General features: G+C 40.4%; 1 protein-coding gene across 2 annotated transcripts in view; it reads left to right on the forward strand.

Annotated features, from left to right (window-relative positions):
* The first annotated feature begins 2,706 nt into the window (after positions 1-2,706).
* Positions 2,707-26,196, forward strand: part of nup160 (nucleoporin 160) — a 29,098-nt gene continuing 5,608 nt past the window's right edge. For both annotated transcript variants that reach the window (XM_031900496.1, XM_031900497.1), the window contains exons 1-27: positions 2,707-2,926; positions 8,212-8,320; positions 8,564-8,774; positions 9,220-9,442; positions 9,854-9,932; positions 10,289-10,403; positions 11,598-11,759; positions 12,568-12,645; positions 12,805-12,908; positions 13,289-13,373; positions 13,492-13,560; positions 14,635-14,718; positions 14,817-14,987; positions 15,069-15,168; positions 16,155-16,320; positions 16,573-16,688; positions 16,768-16,925; positions 17,760-17,893; positions 18,079-18,146; positions 18,247-18,415; positions 19,279-19,348; positions 19,445-19,543; positions 19,677-19,793; positions 23,381-23,476; positions 24,178-24,272; positions 25,071-25,167; positions 25,270-25,375. In XM_031900496.1, coding sequence (XP_031756356.1) covers positions 2,722-2,926; positions 8,212-8,320; positions 8,564-8,774; positions 9,220-9,442; positions 9,854-9,932; positions 10,289-10,403; positions 11,598-11,759; positions 12,568-12,645; positions 12,805-12,908; positions 13,289-13,373; positions 13,492-13,560; positions 14,635-14,718; positions 14,817-14,987; positions 15,069-15,168; positions 16,155-16,320; positions 16,573-16,688; positions 16,768-16,925; positions 17,760-17,893; positions 18,079-18,146; positions 18,247-18,415; positions 19,279-19,348; positions 19,445-19,543; positions 19,677-19,793; positions 23,381-23,476; positions 24,178-24,272; positions 25,071-25,167; positions 25,270-25,375 — 3,286 coding nt within the window. In that variant the 5' untranslated portion in view covers positions 2,707-2,721. The remainder of the gene's footprint in view (positions 2,927-8,211; positions 8,321-8,563; positions 8,775-9,219; positions 9,443-9,853; positions 9,933-10,288; positions 10,404-11,597; positions 11,760-12,567; positions 12,646-12,804; positions 12,909-13,288; positions 13,374-13,491; positions 13,561-14,634; positions 14,719-14,816; positions 14,988-15,068; positions 15,169-16,154; positions 16,321-16,572; positions 16,689-16,767; positions 16,926-17,759; positions 17,894-18,078; positions 18,147-18,246; positions 18,416-19,278; positions 19,349-19,444; positions 19,544-19,676; positions 19,794-23,380; positions 23,477-24,177; positions 24,273-25,070; positions 25,168-25,269; positions 25,376-26,196) is intronic.

The raw sequence follows: 26,196 nt of genomic DNA on the forward strand, positions 1-26,196 counted from the left end.
GGGGGAGCTGAATGATCCAATGCAGGGGTGCTGGGGAGCTGAGTGATCCAATGCAGGGGTGCTGGGGAGCTGAGTGATCCAATGCAGGGGTGCTGGGGGAGCTGAGTGATCCAATGCAGGGGTGCTGGGGGAGCTGAGTGATCCAATGCAGGGGTGCTGGGGAAGCTGAGTGATCCAATGCAGGGGTGCTGGGGGAGCTGAATGATCCAATGCAGGGGTGCTGGGGGAGCTGAATGATCCAATGCAGGGGTGCTGGGGGAGCTGAGTGATCCAAGGCAGGGGTGCTGGGGAGATGAGCTGAATGATCCAATGCAGGGGTGCTGGGGGAGCTGAGTGGTCCAAGGCAGGGGTGCTGGGGAGATGAGCTGAATGATCCAATGCAGGGGTGCTGGGGGAGCTGAGTGGTCCAATGCAGGGGTGCTGGGGGAGCTGAGTGATCCAAGGCAGGGGTGCTGGGGAGATGAGCTGAATGATCCAATGCAGGGGAGCTGAGTGGTCCAATGCAGGGGTGCTGGGGGTGTTAAGTGATCCAATGCAGGGGTGCTGGGGGAGCTGAGTGATCCAATGCAGGGGTGCTGGGGAGCTGAGTGATCCAATGCAGGGGTGCTGGGGGAGCTGAGTGATCCAATGCAGGGATGTTGGGTGCTGATGGAGCTAAGCTGAGTGATCCAGTATAGGGATGCTGGGGGAGCTGCACCGATTGATCCAATTTTATACCAAAATTTCTCTTCATAATAAATGGTAACAAGAAATAAGACCTCAGAAATGCCTAGAGTGTTTTATTATCACCCATATGATATTGGGATTAGTTGACACCTCTGGAAATAGTGGCAGTGTAGTAACGTTACAGATAATAAAACACAACCTGACTGGAATTGCTTGTAATCATAGATATTTAGATATCCATATAGGTTAGTCCATAGGTTTGTTTCCCACTCCTGCTCCACACCTGTCACCTCAGAGCTGTCAACTAACCCCATGTCATGAGGGAGATAGTGATCCTCTCCAGGCCTTTTTGAGACCTTATTTCATGTTAAAATTTGGTGTGAAGAGGAATTTAGGCCTAAAAAAACAGGACTGGATAATTATATCCCTCATGGGGTTGGTTGACAGCTTTGCCTTCTGCCAGCCAAATTCATTGACAGCATGTGGAAAATTGGAATCAGGGACAAGGGTGCAGCAATGTTAGTTGAGTTTAAATTATTTCATTTATTTTCCTTCCAGTTAGTGGAGGAGGAAATAATATTGCTAAACAGAAGTTAAAGAAAAGCCAAATTTACAAAAGCCTTACACCATATTTTGTGTTTTATACATTTTGGAGATAAAGGGGACATATATATTACCCCCCCCCTCCTTAATTGCAGGCAGTAATTAATAAATTAATAATAATTATAATAATATTGTCCTTTTCAATTTGGGCTATATATAATTGTTATCTTTAAAAATTACTCTAGCTGCTTGTTGGCTGGCATCCTACAGTGGCAAGAGCTGACAACTTTCCTGCACAGCCCAAGAAAGGAGCCTGCAAGTGTTTTGGGGGAAATTTTGATTAAAGTAACATAAAATTCAAATTAATTTCACATTTTTTTTACACAATATGTCATACTAGATAAAAAAATCTAGTACAACTTGTGCCACATTAAAGTCGGCATATGTTTTTGGACTTATTTAACTCCATTTTGTTGGAGTTGATAATGCAAATTAAGAAAGATGGATTAGACTGGTGAAATTTCGGAGAAGAGGGAAAAAATAGCATTCAGACAACTGTGAATTTACCATTCAGTTCTGTTGTAAATAAATATTTGACTCAAATTTCATCTTAATATCAATTTTATGAAATCCCTCCCTGGGCAGGCTATTGGTCAGAATGGTGGTGCAGTTCTAGCCTGCAGGATATTCCTTAATGGGCCTCAGTGTGGATTTTAGGAGCTCCCTTTACTGTAACTTCAGTCCCGGAAATACGACAACCTTAGCTGTAGGCGAAAATAAACACTTAGATTGTAAGCTCTACGGGGCAGGGACCTCCTTCCCACTGTGTCTCATACCACATGGCACTTATATATATATATATTTACAGTATACAGGGAGGAGCACACCCTATACAAGTCCAAATGCCCTTGGTGCAGGTCAAAAAACAAAAATATAATAGAAAGAGTGCCGCACACACAGGGACTTGATACAAAAGAAAAAGTGGTTTTATTGAAAAAATTCCAACGTTTCGAGCACAATCTGTGCTCTTCCTCAGGGACAAACCTGGTTTGTCCCTGAGGAAGAGCACAGATTGTGCTCGAAACGTTGGAATTTTTTCAATAAAACCACTTTTTCTTTTGTATCAAGTCCCTATGTGTGCGGCACTCTTTCTATTATATATATATTTACTGTATTTATTTATTATATCACTTGTCCTCCCTGTGTGTAATTTTGTATTCTGTAAGATTGTACAGCGCTGCGTACCCTTGTGGCGCTTTATAAATAAAGTTATACATAAATACATACATACTTTATTGATAATACAGCTTCTACTTGTTCTCAAGGTTACAGATAATATCACAGAGGCTCAGAAATAACTAAAGCTAACAGTAAAGCTCCATGGATATTACTGAGAATATTATATTTTCCACACTGTATCTGGCTATGCATTCTCTACTGTAAGCCGAAAGAGTTTTCAACACCAGAGAGCCAAGAAAAAATGTTTCCTGACTACTTTTGCCAGTATGAAACATGGCCGCGGCCGAAAGTCACATGACATCTTTTCAAGCAGAAGATTGGGCGGGAAGTAATATTCTTCCCATGGTGCAGCGCGCTGGCGGCTCCACACGGGGAATCATGGCGGCCTCTGTGAATCTAGAGAGAAGTTACATGGAATTGATTGGTGCCGAGCGGGAAACGTCAAGGAGGAATTTCAGGGATTTGAGTCTGCGCCCAGGTGCTGTATTGGTTGGCAGGGCTGCGGGCACTGGTCTGTCGCTTGGCTCTGGGGGGCGGTGGAGAGACCAGGGCCCACATGGTTCTATAGACTGACAGGAGTGGGGCAGGTCTGAGGCACTTTTCCTGCAATGGCCATCAGCACATGCGTCCCACTAATATATTGGCTACTCATTTACACTCATTTAGAAACTCTGGACGTTTTTGCGCCACTGTCTTAACACATAGTGTAGCTTTTATACTGCCTGACGCAAACTAGAAACTGAAATGCCTGGTTGCTATGGGTTACTGCACTGCTTATAGTAAATGAGCCCCAGTGTGTCTCTTGACGTGTAGGAACTGCCATACTTGGTGTCACTCTTAATTTACTGTCAGGGGTTGGATAGTGCCATGTGTATATACGTGTGTGTGTGTGTGTGTGTGTATATATATATATTATACAGGGAGGAGCGCACCCTATACAAGTCCAAATGCCCTTGGTGCAGGTCAAAAAACAAAATTATAATAGAAAGAGTGCCGCACACACAGGGACTTGATACAAAAGAAAAAGTGGTTTTATTGAAAAAATTCCAACGTTTCGAGCACAATCTGTGCTCTTCCTCAGAGCTGGTTTGTCCCTGAGGAAGAGCACAGATTGTGCTCAAAACGTTGGAATTTTTTCAATAAAACCACTTTTTCTTTTGTATCAAGTCCCTATGTGTGCGGCCCTCTTTCTATTATATATATAACTTTAGTAATGTAACAAAATATTATATATATATATATATATATATATATATATATATATATATATATATATATATATATATATATATATATATATATATACACAGTGGTGTGAAAAACTATTTGCCCCCTTCCTGATTTCTTATTCTTGTGCATGTTTGTCACACAAAATGTTTCTGATCATCAAACACATTTAACTATTAGTCAAAGATAACACAAGTAAACACAAAATGCAGTTTTTAAATGAGGGTTTTTATTATTTAGGGAGAAAAAAAATCCAAACCTACATGGCCCTGTGTGAAAAATAATTGCCCCTGAACCTAATAACTGGTTGGGCCACCCTTAGCAGCAATAACTGCAATCAAGCGTTTGCGATAACTTGCAACGAGTCTTTTACAGCGCTCTGGAGGAATTTTGGCCCACTCATCTTTGCAGAATTGTTGTAATTCAGCTTTATTTGAGGGTTTTCTAGCATGAACCGTCTTTTTAAGGTCATGCCACAACATCTCAATAGGATTCAGGTCAGGACTTTGACTAGGCCACTCCAAAGTCTTCATTTTGTTTTTCTTCAGCCATTCAGAGGTGGATTTGCTGGTGTGTTTTGGGTCATTGTCCTGCTGCAGCACCCAAGATCGCTTCAGCTTGAGTTGACGAACAGATGGCCGGACATTCTCCTTCAGGATTTTTTGGTAGACAGTAGAATTCATGGTTCCATCTATCACAGCAAGCCTTCCAGGTCCTGAAGCAGCAAAACAACCCCAGACCATCACACTACCACCACCATATTTTACTGTTGGTATGATGTTCTTTTTCTGAAATGCTGTGTTACTTTTACGCCAGATGTAACGGGACACGCACCTTCCAAAAAGTTCAACTTTTGTCTCGTCGGTCCACAAGGTATTTTCCCAAAAGTCTTGGCAATCATTGAGATGTTTTTTAGCAAAATTGAGACGAGCCATAATGTTCTTTTTGCTTAAAAGTGGTTTGCGCCTTGGAAATCTGCCATGCAGGCCGTTTTTGCCCAGTCTCTTTCTTATGGTGGAGTCGTGAACACTGACCTTAATTGAGGCAAGTGAGGCCTGCAGTTCTTTAGATGTTGTCCTGGGGTCTTTTGTGGCCTCTCGGATGAGTTGTCTCTGCGCTCTTGGGGTAATTTTGGTCGGCCAGCCACTCCTGGGAAGGTTCACCACTGTTCCATGTTTTTGCCATTTGTGGATAATGGCTCTCACTGTGGTTCGCTGGAGTCCCAAAGCTTTAGAAATGGCTTTATAACCTTTACCAGACTGATAGATCTCAATTACTTTTGTTCTCATTTGTTCCTGAATTTCTTTGGATCTTGGCATGATGTCTAGCTTTTGAGGTGCTTTTGGTCTACTTCTCTGTGTCAGGTAGCTCCTATTTAAAGCGGACCTGTCACCCTAAGAAATAAGTCCAAATTATTTTTTATATTGTTAGTTGAGCAAAATAAACTTTACTTACTCTATATAAATAATATAAATCTTGTTTCCTTCCGTCTTGGAATTACTCAGTCAAAGCAAGCAGGCAGGCACCATTTTGTGGACACTGTTATTAAGGCAAGCTTTGTATCACCCCAAAATATTGTGTATGTGCCAGAATGGGGGACCTGATGCCCAGGCCCATGCACTGGCTACACAATTAGATGAGAAGGAGGGGGGGGGAAGTGAGATGTGCAGTCTAGGAAGTGCTGAATGGAAAGCTAAAGTTATTGTCTGCCCCGCCTCTATGCCTAAGGCATAGAGGTGGGGCAAGCAATATATGATTGACAGCTGTGATTTTTAAATGCCTTTATAATGGGTTTGGATGTGTTAATATAAAAATGAATTTGGGTTTCATGTTTAATTTGAACAGGACTTTTATTATATAGATTTTCATGTCTGGGTGACAGGTCCACTTTAAGTGATTTCTTGATTGAAACAGGTGTGGCAGTAATCAGGCCTGGGGGTGACTACAGAAATTGATATTGAAATTGAAAATTGAAATTGATAAACCACAGTTAAGTTATTTTTTAACAAGGGGGGCAATCACTTTTTCACACAGGGCCATGTAGATTTGGAGTTTTTTTTCTCCCTTAATAACGTAAACCTTCATTTAAAAACTGCATTTTGTGTTCAATTATGTTATCTTTGACTAATAGTTAACGGTTTTTGATGAGCAGAAACATTTAAGTGTGACAAACATGCAAAAGAATAAGAAATCAGGAAGGGGGCAAATAGTTTTTCACACCACTGTATATTATTGCTGTGCATGTGCTTTTAAAGATTTAATCCTATTAATATTTTCAGTAAGGCTGAATGTCACATGTGGTGGTGTATATAGGGCTCACACTGTATAGTACGTAACGGCCATTTAGAATATTATGGGATTGGGACTAAAGGGTTATTTTACCATTAACGCGTCATGTTGACGTGTGGTATTTGAAGGTACAAGCACAGTCTGCTGTAGGGTTGTCTGAAGTGACAACAGCTAGAGAGCAGCAGGTCAGATGTCCGGCTCTTACAGTGGGGCTCATTTACATCCGCAATTAAAGTTATGTTTCCCACAAATTTCCCTGCAGTCGGTTGTCTTCCTTCTTTAAAGGTAGCCGCATCAAAATGTACTTTGGTATAGTTCTGCTCGGTGCTGCTCACTCCTTCCTTTCTGAATCCAGCGCTGCTGCATCTATTGGTGCAGGGCAATCCTGAAGCTATTGCCATCTCTGCCCAGTGGCAATAGATGCTGCGTTTTTGGGAACCAGCCATAGACATGACTCGAACGCTGTCTCCAGTTTGAGGCAAAATGTACGTTGCGTTGATTTTGGCAAATGATATGCAGTTAGGCTAATGGCAGACGAGGCGTAGGGCAGATATTTTCGGCAAGCGGAAAAGCAATTGCTGAAAATTCCGCCCTACGCCTCCTACATGTACCTGCACCCGAATGAATGGAATACGTTTGGGTGCAGGCACATGTAGCCGATATACGCATAAAAACACAAGACTTTCAAACTCTCGCGTTTTTATGCATATTTTCGCTACATGTGCCTGCACCCGAGCATATTCCATTCATTCGGGTGCAGGCACAAGTAGGAGGTGTAGGGTGGAATTTTCGCTTTTCCACTTTCCGAAAATATCTGCCCTATGCCTCATCTGGCATAAGCCTTACAGTTGGAGCAGCTAAGATTGCCACCTTCAGGCAGGGGGCAGACGGTGACATTATGGGGGCAGAACACATGACATTTGGACTTGTGATGTCAGTGGGTGGGGCTATCATGCAGGGACCATCAATTGGCCAGTTGCTGCATCAGTGAAGGGAAGGTTTTCTTCCTGGACAGCCTTTCCAAAAACCAGCTGTCCGGATCAAAACCAGACAGGTAAACGTTTGCGGCAAGTGCCCCTTTGTGACTGCAATAATGCTGGAATTCTGGGGGGAAATGCTGCATGGCATTTACACTCGGTATTGCACTTTGTTCACTGCACTTGGGGATGTAAATGAGCCCAAGTGGTTTAGCTGGTCTCATTGTATTGTTCACTGAATGTATGTGACCTGCCAAAGTATAGATATCTGTAATATCATTAACAGTACTCATTCTCAATCTGCCTAGATTCTCCAGTCGTATATACACCCATATGGCCCCTTTAGGAATTCATACCAGTATTTGGTCAGCCCAAGTGAATGTCACAATGCAAAGTTGGACATACAAATGCATGGCTTTCCAGTATGGTATCTGATGGATAGCTCAAACAGAATACCGTATGGCTTGGCCTGTGTATGTTCACCTTTAGACTTATAAAGGTGATATAGAAAAGCTCATGATATAGTCAAGTGCTGATTTGTTTTGATTAAAGGAGAACTAAACCTCCCCTAGGTACTAAAGCCCACTTAATTGCCCTACATTGACCCCCCTCACCTCTCCCTTCTCGCACATCCTATTACATTAATAAGTGGCCCTATTTAAAGACCTAACCTAAAAATGCAGTGCAGCACAGTACCTAGGTGCCATCTTCTGTCCGTTAGAAAATGCTTTGGGTCACACCTCCGATACGGACCCTACAGGAGCATGCGCATTTGGGGCTAGTCGGGAATCCATTTCAACTGCACATCCTCACGCAGGGACGCATTTTCTAATGAACTGAAGGTGGTGCCTAGGTTCTCTGATGCACTGCATTTTTAGGTCAGGTTTTTATATAGGGCCACTTATCAATGTAATAGGGTGTGGGAGAGGTGAAGGGGGGTCGATTGAGGGGAGTTAAGGGGCGCTTTTGTACCTGGGGGGGGTTTAGTTCTCCTTTAATAATTCATAGTTTATATGGTACAATCTAATAATATCTGCTTCTATATCTGCCTTTTAAGTCTTTGTGCGATCCAAAATCTGTTGTGTGCAATTCCTGCGCGTGACTATAACATAGCATGTAACTATGCAGATTCTCTGTAGAGTGTAGAGTGACCCCCTCCTTACATGAAATGCTTTGTTTTCTGTAGATTTTTTTTTTTTAAAGGTTTGGTTGCCTAACCTTTGCAATGGTATCCGTGGTTTAGGCAAGTCATTTTTCTTTATCCCAACAGATGTTAGTCTTGTGATTGGAGGCCCAAAATACAGTGATTGTGCCGGTGGTTATTGCTACAATGAAAGTGGCAGTCTCCTGTCGGCTACAAGGAACAGGTTCATACATTGGTGAGTTACATTGTATTTGCCTTCTTAAGAGTTAGATTTGGGTGCTTTGGGTGAAACATTTGCCCACCATTGTTTAACTGCACTGTCCCCCTTACCGCCTTCCCAACTACATAGAATCAGATGCTGACAGATATCTTTCAACTCCATCTTATTCAATATGCAACTTGATTTCATATGTGTTTGGATAATTAATATGGATTTATGTAATTATTTACCATTGATACATTTTTTTTTGTTTTACAGGACTTCCTATGCTGATACATTGGAGCTGGTGGAACTATCCCTTGATATTAACCTTTTGAATAATGCTGTCCGTCTCAAAATACTCAACTGCAGCATTTTGCCTGGAGGGGTTCATATTTGTGAAACACAAAACAATATTATCGTCTTAATTTTAACAAACCAAACAGTTCACAGATTGATTCTGCCACATCCCTCCCGCATGTACAGAAGTGTAAGTAGCATTTTTTTTGTTTGTTTGTGAACTGCATATCATATGGGAAAAATTGACAAGCCTTAAATAATGGTTCATGTATTCTGACCCTCCTGGGGGGGGCCTTAACCAGTGGTAGAGGGGTTCAGCATAAAGGCCATTTAGGTTAATAGTTAGTTTACTCTTCTAGATACTCCTGAAAGCCCAACTAAAAGATCCTTGCATTCGAACACTTATAGCTCCCCTAGATATCCTTCGAACTATCGATCAATGTATCTTTAATATAAGCTATGGGGGGGTTGGTTTGAACAAAGTTTTGTCCTTCAAAGGAGACTTTAACCCAAAAAAGTCTGAAAACCACTGATCTGCTTGTTTGGCTATGTCACGTTACCTTATGTTCAGTGACATTGGAAATTATTCACTGACATATATTTACTTTAATGTCATATTTTTTTTTTCCCCCCAGGAAATCATTTCAGACAGCCACATTCAATCAATATTTACTGACATTGGGAAGACCAATTTCCACGATCCCAACAACACCTATGTGATTCCAGCTATTCCTGGACGAGCCCCCAATTCTACTGCTTCCACGGCATGGCTAAGCAGCGATGGAGAGGCACTGTTTGCGCTCCCCTCTGTTTCAGGAGGAATTCTTGTAATTAAAATGCCTCCTCGTGACATGGAAGGTACTAGTGATTGCCTAACATTTTATTTTTAAGAATATGGAAAGGCTTTGATGAAATAGAATCCTTGGACAGCGCTCCCTCCCCACTCCTGAACAGTTTCCCCCCCTTCACCTTTTGTCTAAGCCTTTCATTCACCTATTTCTTTGGGCAATATTTCTTAAAAAACAAACTTGTAGAATACTAGAGAGTGGACCTGATAGACAAGGAAGTACACTAAACCTATAAGCTTATGCCTGGGATGTTAATGTTGTTGGGCCATTTTGCTTTTGGTCAGGACTATCATTTACATACCTAGAGAATGGTGTGAGTAAGATGGCCACATTTTGTTGTACCTTAGGTGTACCTGCTGTACTTTTGGGGGCATAATTTTATGTTTCTATATGTATATTTCCTTTTTTCATGTTTCTGTAGGACTTGTGACCATTGCAGAATTGAAACAAAGTTCTGTAATGCAGCGACTTCTCACAGGGTGGATGCCTTCATCTATACGGTGAGTGATGTCTTGGTGGTCTCACAGGTTGGATATATTCCAAAACTCATTACAGGGATTATATCCTTTTGCATCAGTCTCTGCAACCAGTAGAGCTTACAATCTAAGGTTCATGTTAAACACACACACACTATAGTCAGTTTAATCAGGTGATTGCTATTACATTTACAGGACTAGGGAATATTTTCCTTTTAACAGTTGGTTGCTGAAATCATGTAGGGATTACATGGCACTTTTACTACTATGTTCATTGGGGGCATTGGGTTGTATCCCATATAAAAAAAAAAGTAGTAACTGATAAACTGTTGTATGGTATTGTGGCTCTCAAGATGGTAATTATGAATTTATGTGCCTAGAGGTGACCCGGGTCCGGCGCACCTTCCTGTAAGCCTTGCAGTTCATACACTTGATCATGATTCCTACCTCTTCGCTCTGTGTCAGGATCATAAACTCCGCATGTGGTCATACAAGGTGAGATTTTTTTAAATTATTTTGAGATAATCTGTGGTTTGTACAGATGGAACAGTCTTTATAACGGTATTTGGCATGATATTATAATAGTGATGTGCAGCAAGCCTGAAACCTGAGCGGTTTGGGCCAAAATGTCTGCACACAATGCTGGTTCAGGTTGGCTGTGGGTCATACTGTTCTTGCAATGCCCATAGTACTGTGTAAAACTGCTTTAAGTTTATTGCTTCAAAAATCCCAGCTTCTCCATCTTCACTGGCTCACTAGATTATACAGGTGCCATTGATATGCAATTACAAGATGGGTGCTGGTCTGACCAGTGGCAACATTTTGGGGTTAGGGTCAGTTCCAGTTGAGTTGTTCCTGACCCTCTCAGCACTATATTGAGAGTTGGTGTGGCTGTGTGTGCCACATGACTTAAGCCAGCCTCTTCTGAATTAGATCATTTTATTGTGTAATTACCCTTAAACATATTAAGATTTCATTATCTTGCTAAAACTAAAAAGACATTTAGAAAAAAAAAAAAAATTTTAAGCAGCTTTCGATTGTGACTTTATAAAAATGTTTTCGTGCTTAAAGAGCTTGTGTTACATTGTTTCAAAAGCCAGAGCCACCAGGGCAAAGTATAGAAAAGGACAGACAAACATTGATTTTCATAGCAATAATATATACAAATAACTTTAAAAAAACTGTTACAATTTTGTAATGATTGTATATTACAGAGTTGCTTAGAATTACGTTTTCTTTTTGAGTTGACATGTCCTTTAATATGAACTGTGACCATTTTATATATTGCGAACATCAGACGTCATGGTCCTTTACTTTTCCCTGGAGCACAAGTGCTTAAGAAATGAGGGCCACACAAAAGTGGCCATCTAACAAGCATCTGTGCCCTGAGGAAAGCTGCACTTTGCATACTGCATTCTGCAACATAAATGACCCCTTCCATGTTTTTAAGCTAGTTAGAAAACACAGCATAGAAATCTGGAGGCCTTGACGACAAACCTATAGAATTCCAAACAAATGATTAATAAGCCTGTATCATAGTTAAGGGTGGTAGAGATTAGCAGTAATACTTTCTGATTTGTTGGTTCTATTGTAACTTTCTTTTCTTTCTGTAATTTTTTTTTTCCCCCAAACAAAGCTAAAGCCTTTAAAAAAATAAATAAATAATGAGCTTTGGTGCTTTATTCCCAGGATCAAATGTGCCTTATGGTCGCCGACATGTTGGAATATGTGCCAGTTAGCAAAGATATCCGTCAAACAGCTGGGACAGGACACAAACTGCGGCTTGCCTACTCAGATACATTAGAAATACTTTACCTTGGGGTATATTTGCACACACCCAGACAAGGACAGGTAAATTGGAATCCGGATATTCTTTAATTATTGCAGGGGTCGGGAACCTTTTTGGCTGAGAGAGCCATAAACACCACATATTTTAAAATGTAATTCCGTGAGAGCCATACAATATGTTGGGCTGCGGGGCAAGGTAGGGTGGGTGCCAAGGATGAGGAGGAGGGCGTAGCCTGCGCTCGGCGGATAGAAGACGTGTTTTGAGGCTTAGAACACGTCTTCTATCCGCCAAGCGCAGGCCACGCCCCCTGTTATTTTTTTTATTAAAGATTTGGCAGAGAGCCAGATGCAGCCATCAAAAGAGCCACATCTGGCTCCCGAGCCATAGGTTCCCTACCCCTGAATTATTGTCTTGTCATTTTTGTGTCCATAAGTTCTGTCCTATTTCTTGTGATGCTATTACTGTCCTGTTATTTGCATTGCATCCACAGATCTTGGTCAGGCACAATGGTTGGCTATTTCTTCTTGTCTCTAATTAGAAACTCTCAAGTAGGCTCCAAAGTTTTTAGTCATGGAACTTTCTTTTGTGCCAGTCATGATGGGAATTAGATGTTGACTTACTTTAAGGTGGAAGGACTTAAAGGGGTTGTTTGGGTTAACTTTTAATACGTTCCAAAACGGCAACTTTTTAATTGGTCTTGATTTTATCTTTTATAGTTTCTGAAGGGGTCACTGCCCCCGACAAGCAAAAAAAAACTATAGCTCTGTGAGGCTACAATTTTATTATTATTGCTACTTTATTGACCAGACGTAAATTGGACCATAGCAACCAGAAATAGTTGACCGTTTTTCCTTTTGTCCCTTTTCCTAGTTCTGTGTATTCCAGTTGGTGTGCACGGAAAGCAATCGCTACAGTTTGGAGCATACTTCCTCAATATTCACTAATCAGGTAAGCAAGTTGTTAAGAAAACTCCCCCAAAACAGTAAAATAGCATTTGAAATGGATTCCGACTTCCCGCTTCAGCAACGCCTTAAGATCTTTTCGGTGTCACCGTTTGTCATAGTTTCATTATAAAACGTTTTTTTTTTTTCCCTATTTTCTGATCAGGAAACTCTCATCGACTTCACTTTTACTTTATCTTCTATGAACATTTGGGCTTTGTGGCTGGACGATGACAACCAAACAGTCATGAAACACATAAATTTTGAACGGTAAGTGATCAGTACGTATGTGTATATCTGCTGTGCGACACTGTTTACATAGCAAATAATTTATTTTTAGCTGTAATATTGGTGTGTAGGTGCCATCTCAGTGCATTGTGCCTGAGTTTGAGCTTTCAGAAGGAGCCAGCGCTACACATTAGAACTGCTTTTCATGCTATGGTTTCTCTTACTCCCATGTAACTGAAGGAGTCCCAAGCCGGACTTGTTACTATTAAGTGCTATTCCGATATCTACCGGGAGCTGCTATATTGCTCCTTTCCCATTGTTCTGCTGATGGGCTATTTTACATGAACTTATTTTTAAGGTTTACTTATCCTTTATGCACCCCTTGTGTGTCTAACAATAAGCAGTTGTCTTTTGCATTTTAGAAACCAAGCAGGACATTGGAACCCAGTTTTTGTAAATCCATTGCCAGATGATGACTTAGCCATTGGTGATGAACAAGAACCCCAGGTGAGTAACTAGAGAATTCTCTTACGTAAGAAGGATATTTTATTTTTTATTGTACAGGTAGTATGCATTACGTAATCGCTTATCAATCCTTTACAAGTTTATTTTTTATTTATAACAGGAAGCCTACCTGGAGTGTTTGTTTGCACCAGGACGATTCACTATTGCTGCTCTACAGAAAGCAATTCAGGTAACACTCCCAACAGGCATGTCAAACTGGTGTTTTGGGGGCTACAAATGGCCCTCTCGACTGCTTTAAAGGGGACTGATATATGACTAGGAGAGAACCAGAATAGAAACTCAAGAATAACAATAAAATTGTAGCATCACAGAGCAATTGTTTTTTGGCTGCTGGGGTCATTTTTAGTGCATATATATGTATGTGTGTGTATATATATATATATATATATATATATATATATATATATATATATAATATTACACTTTTCATTATTGTAACACTTTGCTATTCTTTTTTTGTATTATTGTATACTCTTATACTCTTACTATTTTGATCCCTAATACAACCAAAGAGGGCTCATCATTCCAGATTACTTTTGCTTTGGAATTTATATTTATATACATTTATAAATGCCATGTTATCTGATGTATTAAGTAACCACAAGATGGCAATGGTTTCTAAGAGTATAAAAGAGCTGTTTGTACTGGATACATTGTGCATATGATTAAAGGGTGGTAGGACCCAAAACGCGTAGGGCCATACACATTCAGATTTTTGTCTTCTTTCGGGGAACGTTCGGATATTGATCGTACGTTTAAATGCAACAATCTAAAACATTCACACTGAAATTGTTGGATAAAGCCCTAAAAATCTCCATTCCGAGGATGTTATGAACATTAAATAGTTTGCAGGCACCAATCACACAAAAGTTACTTCCTGGAAATGCATTGTGGGTCCCACAAGGATATCTTTAGATACACAATACATGCGTGGAATTTAATGGTTATCCAGCCAAAATTTTCAAACCTGTCCAATCAACTACACAACCATTCACCATGGTACGAAAATTGTCTGCAAGATCATTCGGAGCCCACGCGTGGTTCGAAAATCATACGTTTCGTTCTGTTTTATTGGTGCGTGTATGGCCAGCTTAAAGCATTATTTCGTAAGCATACCAGCAAATAGTCTTATCAGCACCACGGACAGCTTCAGCATTCACACGTCAGCAGGATAAATTACCAAAATGCTGTTATGCTTTTTTTTTTTTTTTTTTATAAATACATTGTTGTTGCTTATGCATAGATCCTAAGGAAGGGCTCTGGAAGGGTTCTAGATCTCTCCTGGGAAGAACTGAAAAAAGAGGTCACTTTAACTGTTGAGAAAGAGGTAAGGCATTTTCCCATTGTGCTGCAACATCACGTGTTAGCTAAACAGATCTGAGGTTTTTTTCGTATTTGTGACCATTTTGCCTTTGTTTATTGCAGATTCAGAATGCCGTGGTAGATTATGACGTGTCACAGGAGGAATTCCGCCAAATAAACATAGAGAACTGGTGTAAATTTTATACCTGTTGCCTGCAGTATCAAGAGACTCTTTCACGTCCCCTTGCCCTTGTGGTGCACCCAAACACTAACATGGTGTGCCTTCTGAGAAAGGTAACTGTGCTGTGTAGCATTTATCTATGTGCTTCTTGTTTATAAACATAAAGCTAAAATATTATTCCTTGTTGCTTCAAGGGCTTTCTATCTTTCTTGGCTCCTTGTTCTTCGGTTGAGCATCTCTACCTTGTACCAGGAGAGCACTTGCTAACAGTGGATGAAAGTGTTATCTGTGATGGTAAGAAAACTTTTTGTGACTCGTTTTTGTAAAAGTGAGTGCCATGATTTTAGAAGATCCTTAGGTCCATGCTTCTTGCTTTTCTACAATAATGGATATTCAAGGGGACTGCTGGTACTTAAAAAGGCTGCCCACCTTTAATTTAACCTAAGTATGTTATAGAATGGCCTATTTTAGCAACCATTTTTCATTTTTATTGTTTTATAGTTTTTAAAGTATGTGCCTTCATCTCCTGACTCAAAAAGCTAAATAACTGAAAAACCATACAAAATGAAGACCAGTTGCAAATCATCTTAGATTATCTACATGATACTGAAGGTTAATTAAAAGGTGAACAACCCCTTTTAAAGAGTTTTAAAGTTTTATTGATGCCTGATTACTAAGGTATGCTTAAAACTTTATAGGTAATGTAATCAAACTTGCAACTAAGTAGCAGGTAGCATGTACTAGTCCCCCAAGTTGGTAAGCCTTTCTATATGAACCACACAATACACAGGCACAACGGGCCTGTTAATATTATAAACTTGGTTCATGGACTTCTGGGGATACGGCACTTCCTCAAGCTGGGTAAGCCCACTAATTACAGAAACCAGCACTCAAGGTAGATGCAACAGGGATCTAGTCCCTAGTATGTATTGTGTCAAAGTATTAAACAAGGTTTGATGGGAAACAGTTTCAGGTGGTGAAGGGGCCAAGCCATTCTATATGATCATGTCCAACGACAAGTCTTTACAACCACTACTTGTTGCAATGTGATTTCTTTCTGTGAAGTAATTGGAAGCGCCACTAGTAGTCCAGTTAGCCGATAATGTTGGAGCTAAGTCATTGGTTGACAAACCTAAACTATACCTAAACTAAACTGTATATAAAAACTGCCCTGTCTGAAAAAAAAGCCTACAATACAGTCCTACGCTAGCCCCAGGATCTGTTACAAGTTCCATGTTAAGGGAATTTTCATTTTTGTAATTGTTATGTCGTCTCTGTAGATGTGGATGGCGCGAGTGACATTGTCAGCCTGATACAGTGCCTTCACATGATAGCAGATTATATTACCGAAGACATGGCATATCAGATGGAGAGTGCGTGCTGCCACCCACAGTCACCAGAGAGAGTTGCAGAGCAGATTTTGGAAGATTTGATAGCCAATGACATGTAAGGAAATAAGAATTGTTATCTGTGCCAGTCGCACATCATCTGTAAAGCCCTGCTTGCTACAGTGTTTTATGGTAGAGCAGCAGTAAGCAGGATATTCCTTGTAGGTTACTATTTCAGCACCAATTTAAAAAAAGCACAACCAAACTGTCCTGATTTAGAAAAAGTGTAACGTGTAAAATTTGATTTAAATTGCTTTATTAGGTAAAATACAGACTGTAAAATATCTGTTTGTTTTTTTATGAACACTAGAGACAACATCATGGAAAATATTCAGAATAAACTGCAGGACATCAGGAATCCAATACAAGCTATTAGTTTCTTGCTTCAAAATATGGATTATGAAACCAACATGGACATGGAACAGTGTAAGTCTGGGTTTCTGCAAAGTTTTGTGTGTTTATAAAAGACTGCATTTTAATGGTGTATTTAATGGGTCTGTTTCAGCGCAACATAATGTGAGACTGAATCTTTCTACTCTTTATGGGAGTGTTACTGCTTCCAGTGTGGTATGTCAAGCCATTTACAAAATCTCTGCCACAAGATTCTTAATATGTCGGGACTTGCTTATTCTTCAGCACCTCTTGCTGAGGCTAGGGGACATGGTGAGTACAATTCCACAGCCATTTAAAAAAACTTAATTGTAAAAACAAAATAGCTTTCTCTTTTTTTATGGTTATATTCTAGATACAGCACTCTGTAAAGTGGCCCACGTCCTCCCGCCAATCTATGCCCCTTTAATACAGGACAGAACCTAATTTCCCATATCACTACTTACTGCCATTGCTTCCTACAGCCAAGTCTACAAGGACTCCTAAGTCCTTCTCCATAATGGATTTGTCTAGTGCAGTCCCATTAAGGGTATAAGAGGCTGCATATTTTTAAATTCCAAATGCATAACCTAACATTTAGCAACATTGAATCTCAGCTGCCACTTAGCCAGATTGCTAGTTGATTTAAGAACTCTAAGAACCCTACTTCAAGAATGTTTCAATGACAACCACTCCCTGTACACAATTCTTTTTCCTGTCTATGTACAAACAACATTACCAAGACCAACAGTTCCCCTGAAACAATGTCACACATATGCACAATGAGCAAGCTGAAACACTCCTCATTATTTGCATGCTTTGAGTCCCAAGATGGCTGCCCCAGCTGGGACCTCTCTCTCTCTGTGAGTGGCATAGCACTCACTACAAGCATTTTTTGCCTAAAATAGTTTCCTCTAGTATGAGTGCAGGGTCCATTAGCCCTCACCTCTGGTGAAAGAAACTTTTTCTTTGAAATATTCTCCTGTACATAAACTATACATAAACTATATTGAAAACCTGTCAGTCATTGGCAATACGTACAAATATTTTAGTTTGTCGTGGATTGGGACAATCCCATTGAAAAGGGGTGTTACATAACCGATCCTTTTTTTTTTTATCTTTTGTTAGGCACTGGTTGGAGCAGGGCAGCTTCTTCATTCTCAGCAGGAACTTATCCCTCGCGCCGCTCAACTGCTTTTGTCCTATTACATGATCCGCTGGGGGAGCCAGTGTTTGGCCTGTGCTGTCCCAGTAGATTTATTGTAAGTTTTTTTTTTGTTTTTTGGGTTTTTTTCCAAGATAAAAATGACAATAATACAGTTTATATAATTTTAGTATTGTGTTTAATCACATCAATTGTTTTCCACTGAGTCATGACAATATATGCAAATCGGATCTATTTGTTGATTCTAAAATAAACACAGAGCGCTATTTGCCTTCCTTATAGAGAGTCCAACCTGCAGCACCTCTCAGTTTTGGAGCTTTCTGATTCTCAAGTAGAGAAGCGCAGATACAGTAAGTATTGATTTCTTGAACTTTTTTATCTTAAAGGAGTCTTTATCTTAAAGTTTTCAGCGCTCTTCATGCATTACAGTTTAATTTTTTTCCCCATTAGCCAGTGGAATCCAGACCATTGTGGAATTGTTTTTTGAAGATGTAGGAAGAAAACATTTCCCTCAAGTTTTTGCCCACCTTTTCATTCAATCTGGTTCAAGTCAGGTGCACAGATCTTTAAACTGGGCCGATCTTATACATCGCATTACCAGCTACCTCCTACAACTTCTGTATCCTTGCCTGTGTGCCATCTGCACTCATTTTACTGTAAAAACAGTAGTTTTACCTTTAGATTGTGTTGGGAGTATGAGGTAGACAGATATTCATAGTGTCATATTATTTTTTGTGGTTATTGAATTATTTACATTTTTTTCCCAGCAGCTCTCCAGTTAGTATGGTCCAGTTTGCCCTCACAACAAGGCAGCAGTTGACATTAGGGGGGCAACAGGGGGCTAGTTCACGTTCCTGGACTGTTGGGGAGTGGACTGTAGTTAGTCCTCAAACTATTGCGTTGGGCGGTGAGACGTGGTGACGTGTGGCAGACAGGTAGTAGCCAGAGGCGAGGACACAGCGGGGGCCGGGTAAATGACCTTGGGGAGCTGTATACGGCCAATGGGCTGTAGTTTGAGGACCCCTGCATTAGAGGATCTTACCGAGCCAATCTTAGGTCCATCCGCAGAGCACTGTGGTGTGGGCGTAACACTTCACATAAGACTTGTGCCCAGGGGCAGGGTGCAAGGTACTAAAAACATGCAGTTTTGTGCTCGTACTTTGCACCCTGTCCTGCTCTTAGTAAGTGAGTCTTCCAATTTTAAGTGTAAGTTTAAATTGTAACCAAAATACCATGCACACAGTGGTTTTATTAGCAATTGATACATAATAAAGTGGAAACTTGCAGGCAGATGTTTATAGCTGTCAGTCATAGCTTTCCATTCAAATAAATGAAGGTTAGAAACAATGTTTTGCTCTGGGCTAAAGGGTAATGTTATTGGACAGTTGTGACCTCACTTTCTGGTTAACTCTGATAGGGTATCTCTCTTGACTGTTCTTTTATTGGCTTTGGTCCTGTTCCTTAACCCCAGCCACATACCAGATGGCCCAGTAACCCTAACTTCCAGTTTGCAGAATGCCTGATGAGAAACTGCCAATACACACAGCTCCAGGTAAAGATGTAGTTTATTCTCCTACACATGACTTTATAAAGTCAATTAAATTATCCTGCAATTTGTTCATTTTTTTTTTCTTGCCCTTTCATCTAGGAATATGTCCGGCTGCTTTTACCATGGTGCCAAGTTAATGTTGGTTCCTGCCATTTCATGTTGGCCCAGTGTTACTTGGTTGCTGGAGAAGGACACAAGGTGAAACTCTGCTAATAACATTCTTATGACAACTCTATTTGTGCATCATACCTATTGGGGTCCAGCTCCATGTGATACAGAGCATAGTATTCCTATTTTCCAGTAGGTGTTAATTTCTCCTTATTATCCACAGGCTTTAGATTGTTTCAGTCAAGCAGCCTCCGAAGTGGAGAGGGAAGACTTTTTGGAAAAATTAATCAGAGTTGAGGAGGGGGAGTCTGTGTCACCTCGCCTCCAATATTATAACAGAGTAAGTGGCCTCCAGCCCAGCTTGGGTCCTTGTCTCGCACCCTGATCTAGCCATTGTCAGCCACGTACGTGTTCTTGCCGTCTACTTTGGATCAGTTAGAATTCTGACCCAACAATAATTAGCTTTATGCAGAGATATGTTTGGAGATGACTGATCTAGGAGGCAGAAAAAGCCAAAACCATATCATTGCTGAGTTTCTTCCTTTCAAGAATAAGTAAATCTTTCAAATAAGTGAATGTGAAATAGTTATTTACCAGCAGGTGGCGCCAAAATTTGTATGGATTGTACTTTGATCCTTAATTTAAATTGCAAAAGAATTAGCACTTTCATAAATTTTACATTTGTTTTTTTTGGTTTTTTTTTTTTAAAAACTGAAATGTTTTATTGATGTTTTCAAACATTGTGGTACATCAATAATAGGGACTTTAGTACATTTGCTTTTTTTTTTAAAGGTTTACTTATCCTTTCAGTGAGGCTAAGGCTGTAATAAGTTGTTAATATGGATTCATTTCTAGTGTAAGCGTCCCTAAACTCTAAAAAATTTGCTTAAAGGGGAACTATCGTGAAATTAATAATCATTAAAATGAATCATCACATAAAGTTATGAAAGTCTCTAAATATAATGTATTAAAAATTTTATACAGTTTTTAATATATATCAGTTTTCACAGTGCTCCCTCTAGCAGCTGCTTCTCTCAGCCCTGCTCCTAGCCTGCTATGAAGTCGGAGTCGGGTTTAGCTAACTGACAGGTATGCCTTTCTCTCATTGGCCGCCAGTGCTGTCAATCTGGAGCTAAGGAAAGCCAGCATCAGTAGTTCAATGGCTTCAGAGGCTCCGTTTGAATGCAAAACTCCTGCCTGCTCTCTCCTTTTGCAGTGCCCTCTCCCTAGAAAGGTTTGTAAGAAGTAAATCAGTGGCTGGTGAATATTACATACAGGGCATTCAAACTGGGACATCAGCGTGTCTCACTGCTCAGCTAAAAGCATGTGCTGTGAAGGGGGGGGGGAACTACTTCTGACACAGTCGGGGGAAGGGGGAAGTTGAAGTAGAGGCAGGAGTTTTGCAGAAATCTGTCCCTGAACGGAGAGAGGAGCCTTTTGCAGCAGTGACCTACCAATGCTGGTTTGTAATGCACACGCTGTTGGGAGGGGGCGGGGTCAGGAGAGAGCAGGAGTTTTCTGTGAAGATTTCAGAGAAGGGACAGAGCTAAAGTTGCTGCCTTTAGGTGCCTTTTGGGAGAGGGGAGAGTTGTATATCTCTGGGTGTTTGTGTGTATGTGTATCATTATCAGTGTGTGTGTTTGTATATTTGTGTGTATCTGTGTGTGTGTGTGGGTATATTTGTATGTATCTGTGTGTGTGTGTGTGTGGGTATATTTGTATGTATCTGTGTGTGTGTGTGTGGGTATATTTGTATGTATCTGTGTGTGTGTGTGTGTGTGGGTATATTTGTATGTATCTGTGTGTGTGTGTGTGTGTGTGTGGGGGGGGGGGGTAAATCTGTGTGTGTGTGTGTGTGTGTGGGGGTAAATCTGTGTGTGTGGGTAAATCTGTGTGTGTGTGGGGGGGGGGGTAAATCTGTGTGTGTGTGTGTGGGTAAATCTGTGTGTGGGTAAATCTGTGTGTGTGGGTAAATCTGTGTATATGTACGTGTGTGGGTATATCTGTGTGTGTCAGTCCGTGAATCTATGTGTGTCTTTCTGTGAGAGAGAGTGAGAGAGTGTGTGTGTGTGTGTGTGCAAAGAAACCCTTACAATGGGCCAACTGCGTATGCAACCTCACATGGGAAAAATAACCTCTGTTGTGTAACATTTGCCTAAAAAAAATAAACTTCAGATTTGTAAATGTTTTTTCCCAAATCTGTGTTTGTGGTTGTAATTCCTGCTCTGAACCCTGAGGGGAGTTACCAAGGTCAAGTAATTAATTACTGTTTGGTATGGTACAGGGTTGGCCAAGTGTTACACTAAGGCTACTGCTACGCAGGGCTGGATTGTCTGAACGAAGACCAAGAATCAGCCCCTTCACTGGCATCAGCCTTCTTACTTGCCTGTGCCCGGTACCACTGCTATGTACAGAGTGCACACACGCAGTGGATTTCAGCTCTGAAATGTGTGAGTATGCATTTAGGAACTGACACGTGTGCGCACCCTGGACAAAGCAGTGGTACCGGGCGCAGGGAAGAAGATGCCAGTGAAGGGGCCAATTCTCTGTGTTTTTCCATATGTTTTTCCATAGCCTTATATGAGAATGTAATGTAATGCAAATTCAGGGAAAATTCATATGCACTATTTTCATTTAGGGTCTATACATCCAACATACTTTAGCAAGAAATTGTATTGAGATGTGGCAAATTGCAACATTTTTAAACATTTTTCAGAAAAGTCATAAAAACCACTAAATTTAGGAGAGCTTTGCAGATTGGTACTTTGGTGTAAAAAAAGACTCTTTAACCTTTTTGGATTTGTCAGATTGTGTACTTTCCAAAAATATGTGGTTTTCAGGGGTCACCCTACATTTCTGCAGCTTTTACCCCACATAAAACTGCCATGTGTTTATGAATTAGGTAAAGGTAAGCCATGAAATTAGTGTGCACAAGGTATATTTTGGGGTCTCTAAGTGCCATGTGCTTTGATAAACCTATGTACAGTGGGCATCAAACTGTTCATTAGCCCCCTGGGGTTCATATTTAGGATGTTTTATCTTGGTACCTAATCACCTGTAGAAAATAAGAGGCTGCATATTGGAGGTTTTGAGGTGATTTTTGGAAATGTCATAAAAATCGGTAAACTTAGAAAAGCTTTGCAGCTTGGTACTTTGGAATGTGTACTTTCCAAAAATATATGGCTTACAGGGGCAAGCACACTTTTTACTAGCTTTATCCCACATATAATGATGTAAATGTGTTGATTTTGCAGGAGCTGAAATGACAGAAATAATTAATCATATGGGGGTATGTTCCCATTGGGCCCCTACATGCCACCCACATACTTAGGTAAACCTATACATATTGGTCATCAAACTGGCGTTCATATTTAGGGTGTTTTCTCTTGGTACCTAGTGATTTGTGGGAGATAAGTTGCTGCAAAGTGGAAGCTTTGAGGTGTGGAAGGATGCTTTGCCTTCAGCATAGGGGAGGGCGGGACATTGTTACTGGTTTTGTGACATCACAGCACGTTGTTGCCACTCCCATTCAGCAATCCCTTGAACTGACTCTGTGAGAAAGGCTTCTAATAGTCTGTAATCTTATTTCTTTTATTTAAAAAAGTAAGCATTTTTGGTAAACAAATATATTTGAGAATTTTATTATTTTGATTATATCTATCCATCTGAAAAATTTAATTTTCACGATAGTTCCCCTTTAAGGCAACAAGGCGCGCTTGTTCGGCTGACAGAAATGCTTTGGAAGGAGATTAGGATATTGAAAGATATCTCCATTAGAAGCCATTCTACTGAGGGTATAATATATTTTGTAATTATATTACTATTTCAGACTAAAGATAAGGAATCAGATATGCTGACAGTTGGAATTTGGGCCAGTGTTGTTTTTTTTTTTTTTTTTTAATTTTAATCATTTTCTCCGGAATGTAGGTGTTGCGTCTGCTGGAAGATGTAGGTTTGCCGGAGCTGGTGATTCAGTTGGCTACTATTGCAATAAGTGAAGCCAGTGATGACTGGAGGAGTCAGGTAGGAGCTTTTTCCAAATAATAATCATAGCTGGAGAAAGTACAGGTATAGGACCCGTTATCCAAAATGCTCGGGACCAAGGGTATTCCAGATTAGGGGTCTTTCCATAATTTGGATCTCCATACCTTAAGGCTACTAAAAAATCAATAAAACATTTATTAAACCCAATAGGATTGTTTTGCATCCAATACGAATTATTTATATCTTAGTTGGGATCATTTATAAGGTACTGTTTTATTATTACAGAGAAAAGGGAATCATTTAACCATGAAATAAACCCAATAGGGCTGTTCTGCCCCCAATAAGGGGTAATTATATCTTAGTTGGGATCATTTACAAGGTACTGTTTTATTATTACAGAGAAAAAGGAAATCAGTTTTAAAATTCTGAATTATTTGATTAAAATGGAGCCTATGGGAGACCGGCTTTTCGTAATTCGGAGCTTTCTGGATAATGGGTTTCCGGATAAGGGATCCCAAACCTGTATTGCAGGAAACAACTTTTGAGCTGTACCCTTGGCCTGTACAGCAGAGCCATCCCTAGGAGTTGGCATATAGGGGCATATGCCCTGCACTTGAGACACAGTGGGGGGACGCCTTGCTGATTGCATCATTGCAAAAAGCAGCTTGCACAGTAGGTTTATGAGTTCTATGTTTCTGTTCTCATATTTCTATTTCCGTCCCTGCGTGTTTTGTTTTAAGGCAGCATTAAGGACTCGAATTTTCAAACATCACTTAGATATGGGACACAACAGCCAAGCATATGACGCTTTAACTCAAATCCCAGATACTAGCAGGTACGTGGCAAGTTAAAAAATTGTATTTAAAATGCAAGTTGTGTAAGAATATAAAGCAAAACTAGCTATACATTATGTCTTTTCGGCAGTCCACTTTAACAAGTAGATCCAGTTTGGTTACCACCTTAAACCATGTCATTAGCCCATCTATCAGATCAGACTTGGCCTTTGTATTATGTGTGGCCATGAAGTGCATACACTTGTCAAAGCAGTTTTTGGCCAAGTGTATTACTGCCCAGACAGAACAATACCTGAATAAGCCCAATCAGAAAAATGTTTTAGTTCCATATATAAAAGGAGATGTGTGTTGCCAGTTAGCTTGATAAAAGGCCACATAGTTGAAACGTTGCTGCTGTTTGCCCCTGAAATTTGCAATAAAGGCATTTTAATTTAAAAAAACAAGAGGTGCTGTTCTGGATCGTTTTGTACCCATATATAAGACTCACGGGATAATTAGTCATTGCGATTTTTGAAAATGAGCTTGTGACTAATTGCCAGGGCTATAATAATGGTGATTTTTGCTTAGTGGTATATTTAACATGCAGCGACTTGTACATTTCTGTGTGAAATTAGTTGCGACTGTGGTTTTTAAAAATCATGGTGACTAGTTTCCCCGTGTGTCTTTGCCCTTAAGCTCTGAATTAGTGCAAGTGCTAAACAAGCAGCTATTTAAAAGGACAGTAGACCCCCTTGTTAAATTATTGCTCATACACCTTTTGGGTAGGAGAGGGGTCTGCCTCTAATGCTAGTGTAATGTTCAGTGTTTGACTATTTAATAACTGTACTTTCATCTTAAAGGCAACTTGACTGTTTACGGCAGCTGGTGGTGGTTCTGTGTGAGCGCTCCCAGCTGCAGGACCTTGTAGAGTTTCCCTATGTAAATCTACATAATGAGGTAATTGCCTGTTTCTTCTCCTTCCTTGGGGGGGACAATTGCACAGTCTGAGTGAGCAGATGCTTCTTGTTCTTAATAAAGTCACACTTAAATATGCATTAGGTTGTAGGTATCATTGAATCCCGTGCCCGTGCTGTTGATCTGATGACCCACAACTACTATGAACTCCTATATGCGTTCCATATATACCGACACAACTACCGAAAAGGTAACGGGCACTTCTTGACCCCCCTATATTAATGATAGCATTGTGTTCCTGAAATTCTATGAGACCTTCCTGGCTATCACATGATGCATACAGGACACCTGGGAGGTGACAGGAGTAAGACTAATAAATATATATACACTCACCAAAAGGATTATTAGGAACACCTGTTCAATTTCTCATTAATGCAATTATCTAATCAACCAATCACATGGCAGTTGCTTCAATGCATTTAGGGGTGTGGTCCTGGTCAAGACAATCTCCTGAACTCCAAACTGAATTTCAGAATGGGAAAGAAAGGTGATTTTAAGCAATTTTGAGCGTGGCATGGTTGTTGGTGCCAGACGGGCCGGTCTGAGTATTTCCCAATCTGCTCAGTTACTGGGATTTTCACGCACAACCATTTCTAGGGTTTACAAAGAATGGTGTGAAAAGGGAAAAACATCCAGTATGCGGCAGTCCTGTGGGCGAAAATGCATTGTTTATGCTAGAGGTCAGAGGAGAATGGGCCGACTGATTCAAGCTGATAGAAGAGAAACTTTGACTGAGAAAACCCTCGAGGTATGCAGCAAAGCATTTGTGAAGCCACAACACGCACAACCTTGAGGCGGATGGGCTACAACAGCAGAAGACCCCACCAGGTACCATTCATCTCCACTACAAATAAGAAAAAGAGGCTACAATTTGCACGAGCTCACCAAAATTGGACAGTTGAAGACTGGAAAAATGTTGCCTGGTCTGATGAGTCTCGATTTCTGTTGAGACATTCAAATGGTAGAGTCAGAATTTGGCGTAAACAGAATGAGAACATGGATCCATCATGC

This window comes from Xenopus tropicalis, chromosome 4 (assembly GCF_000004195.4).
Source record: "Xenopus tropicalis strain Nigerian chromosome 4, UCB_Xtro_10.0, whole genome shotgun sequence".
NCBI lineage: Eukaryota > Metazoa > Chordata > Amphibia > Anura > Pipidae > Xenopus > Xenopus tropicalis.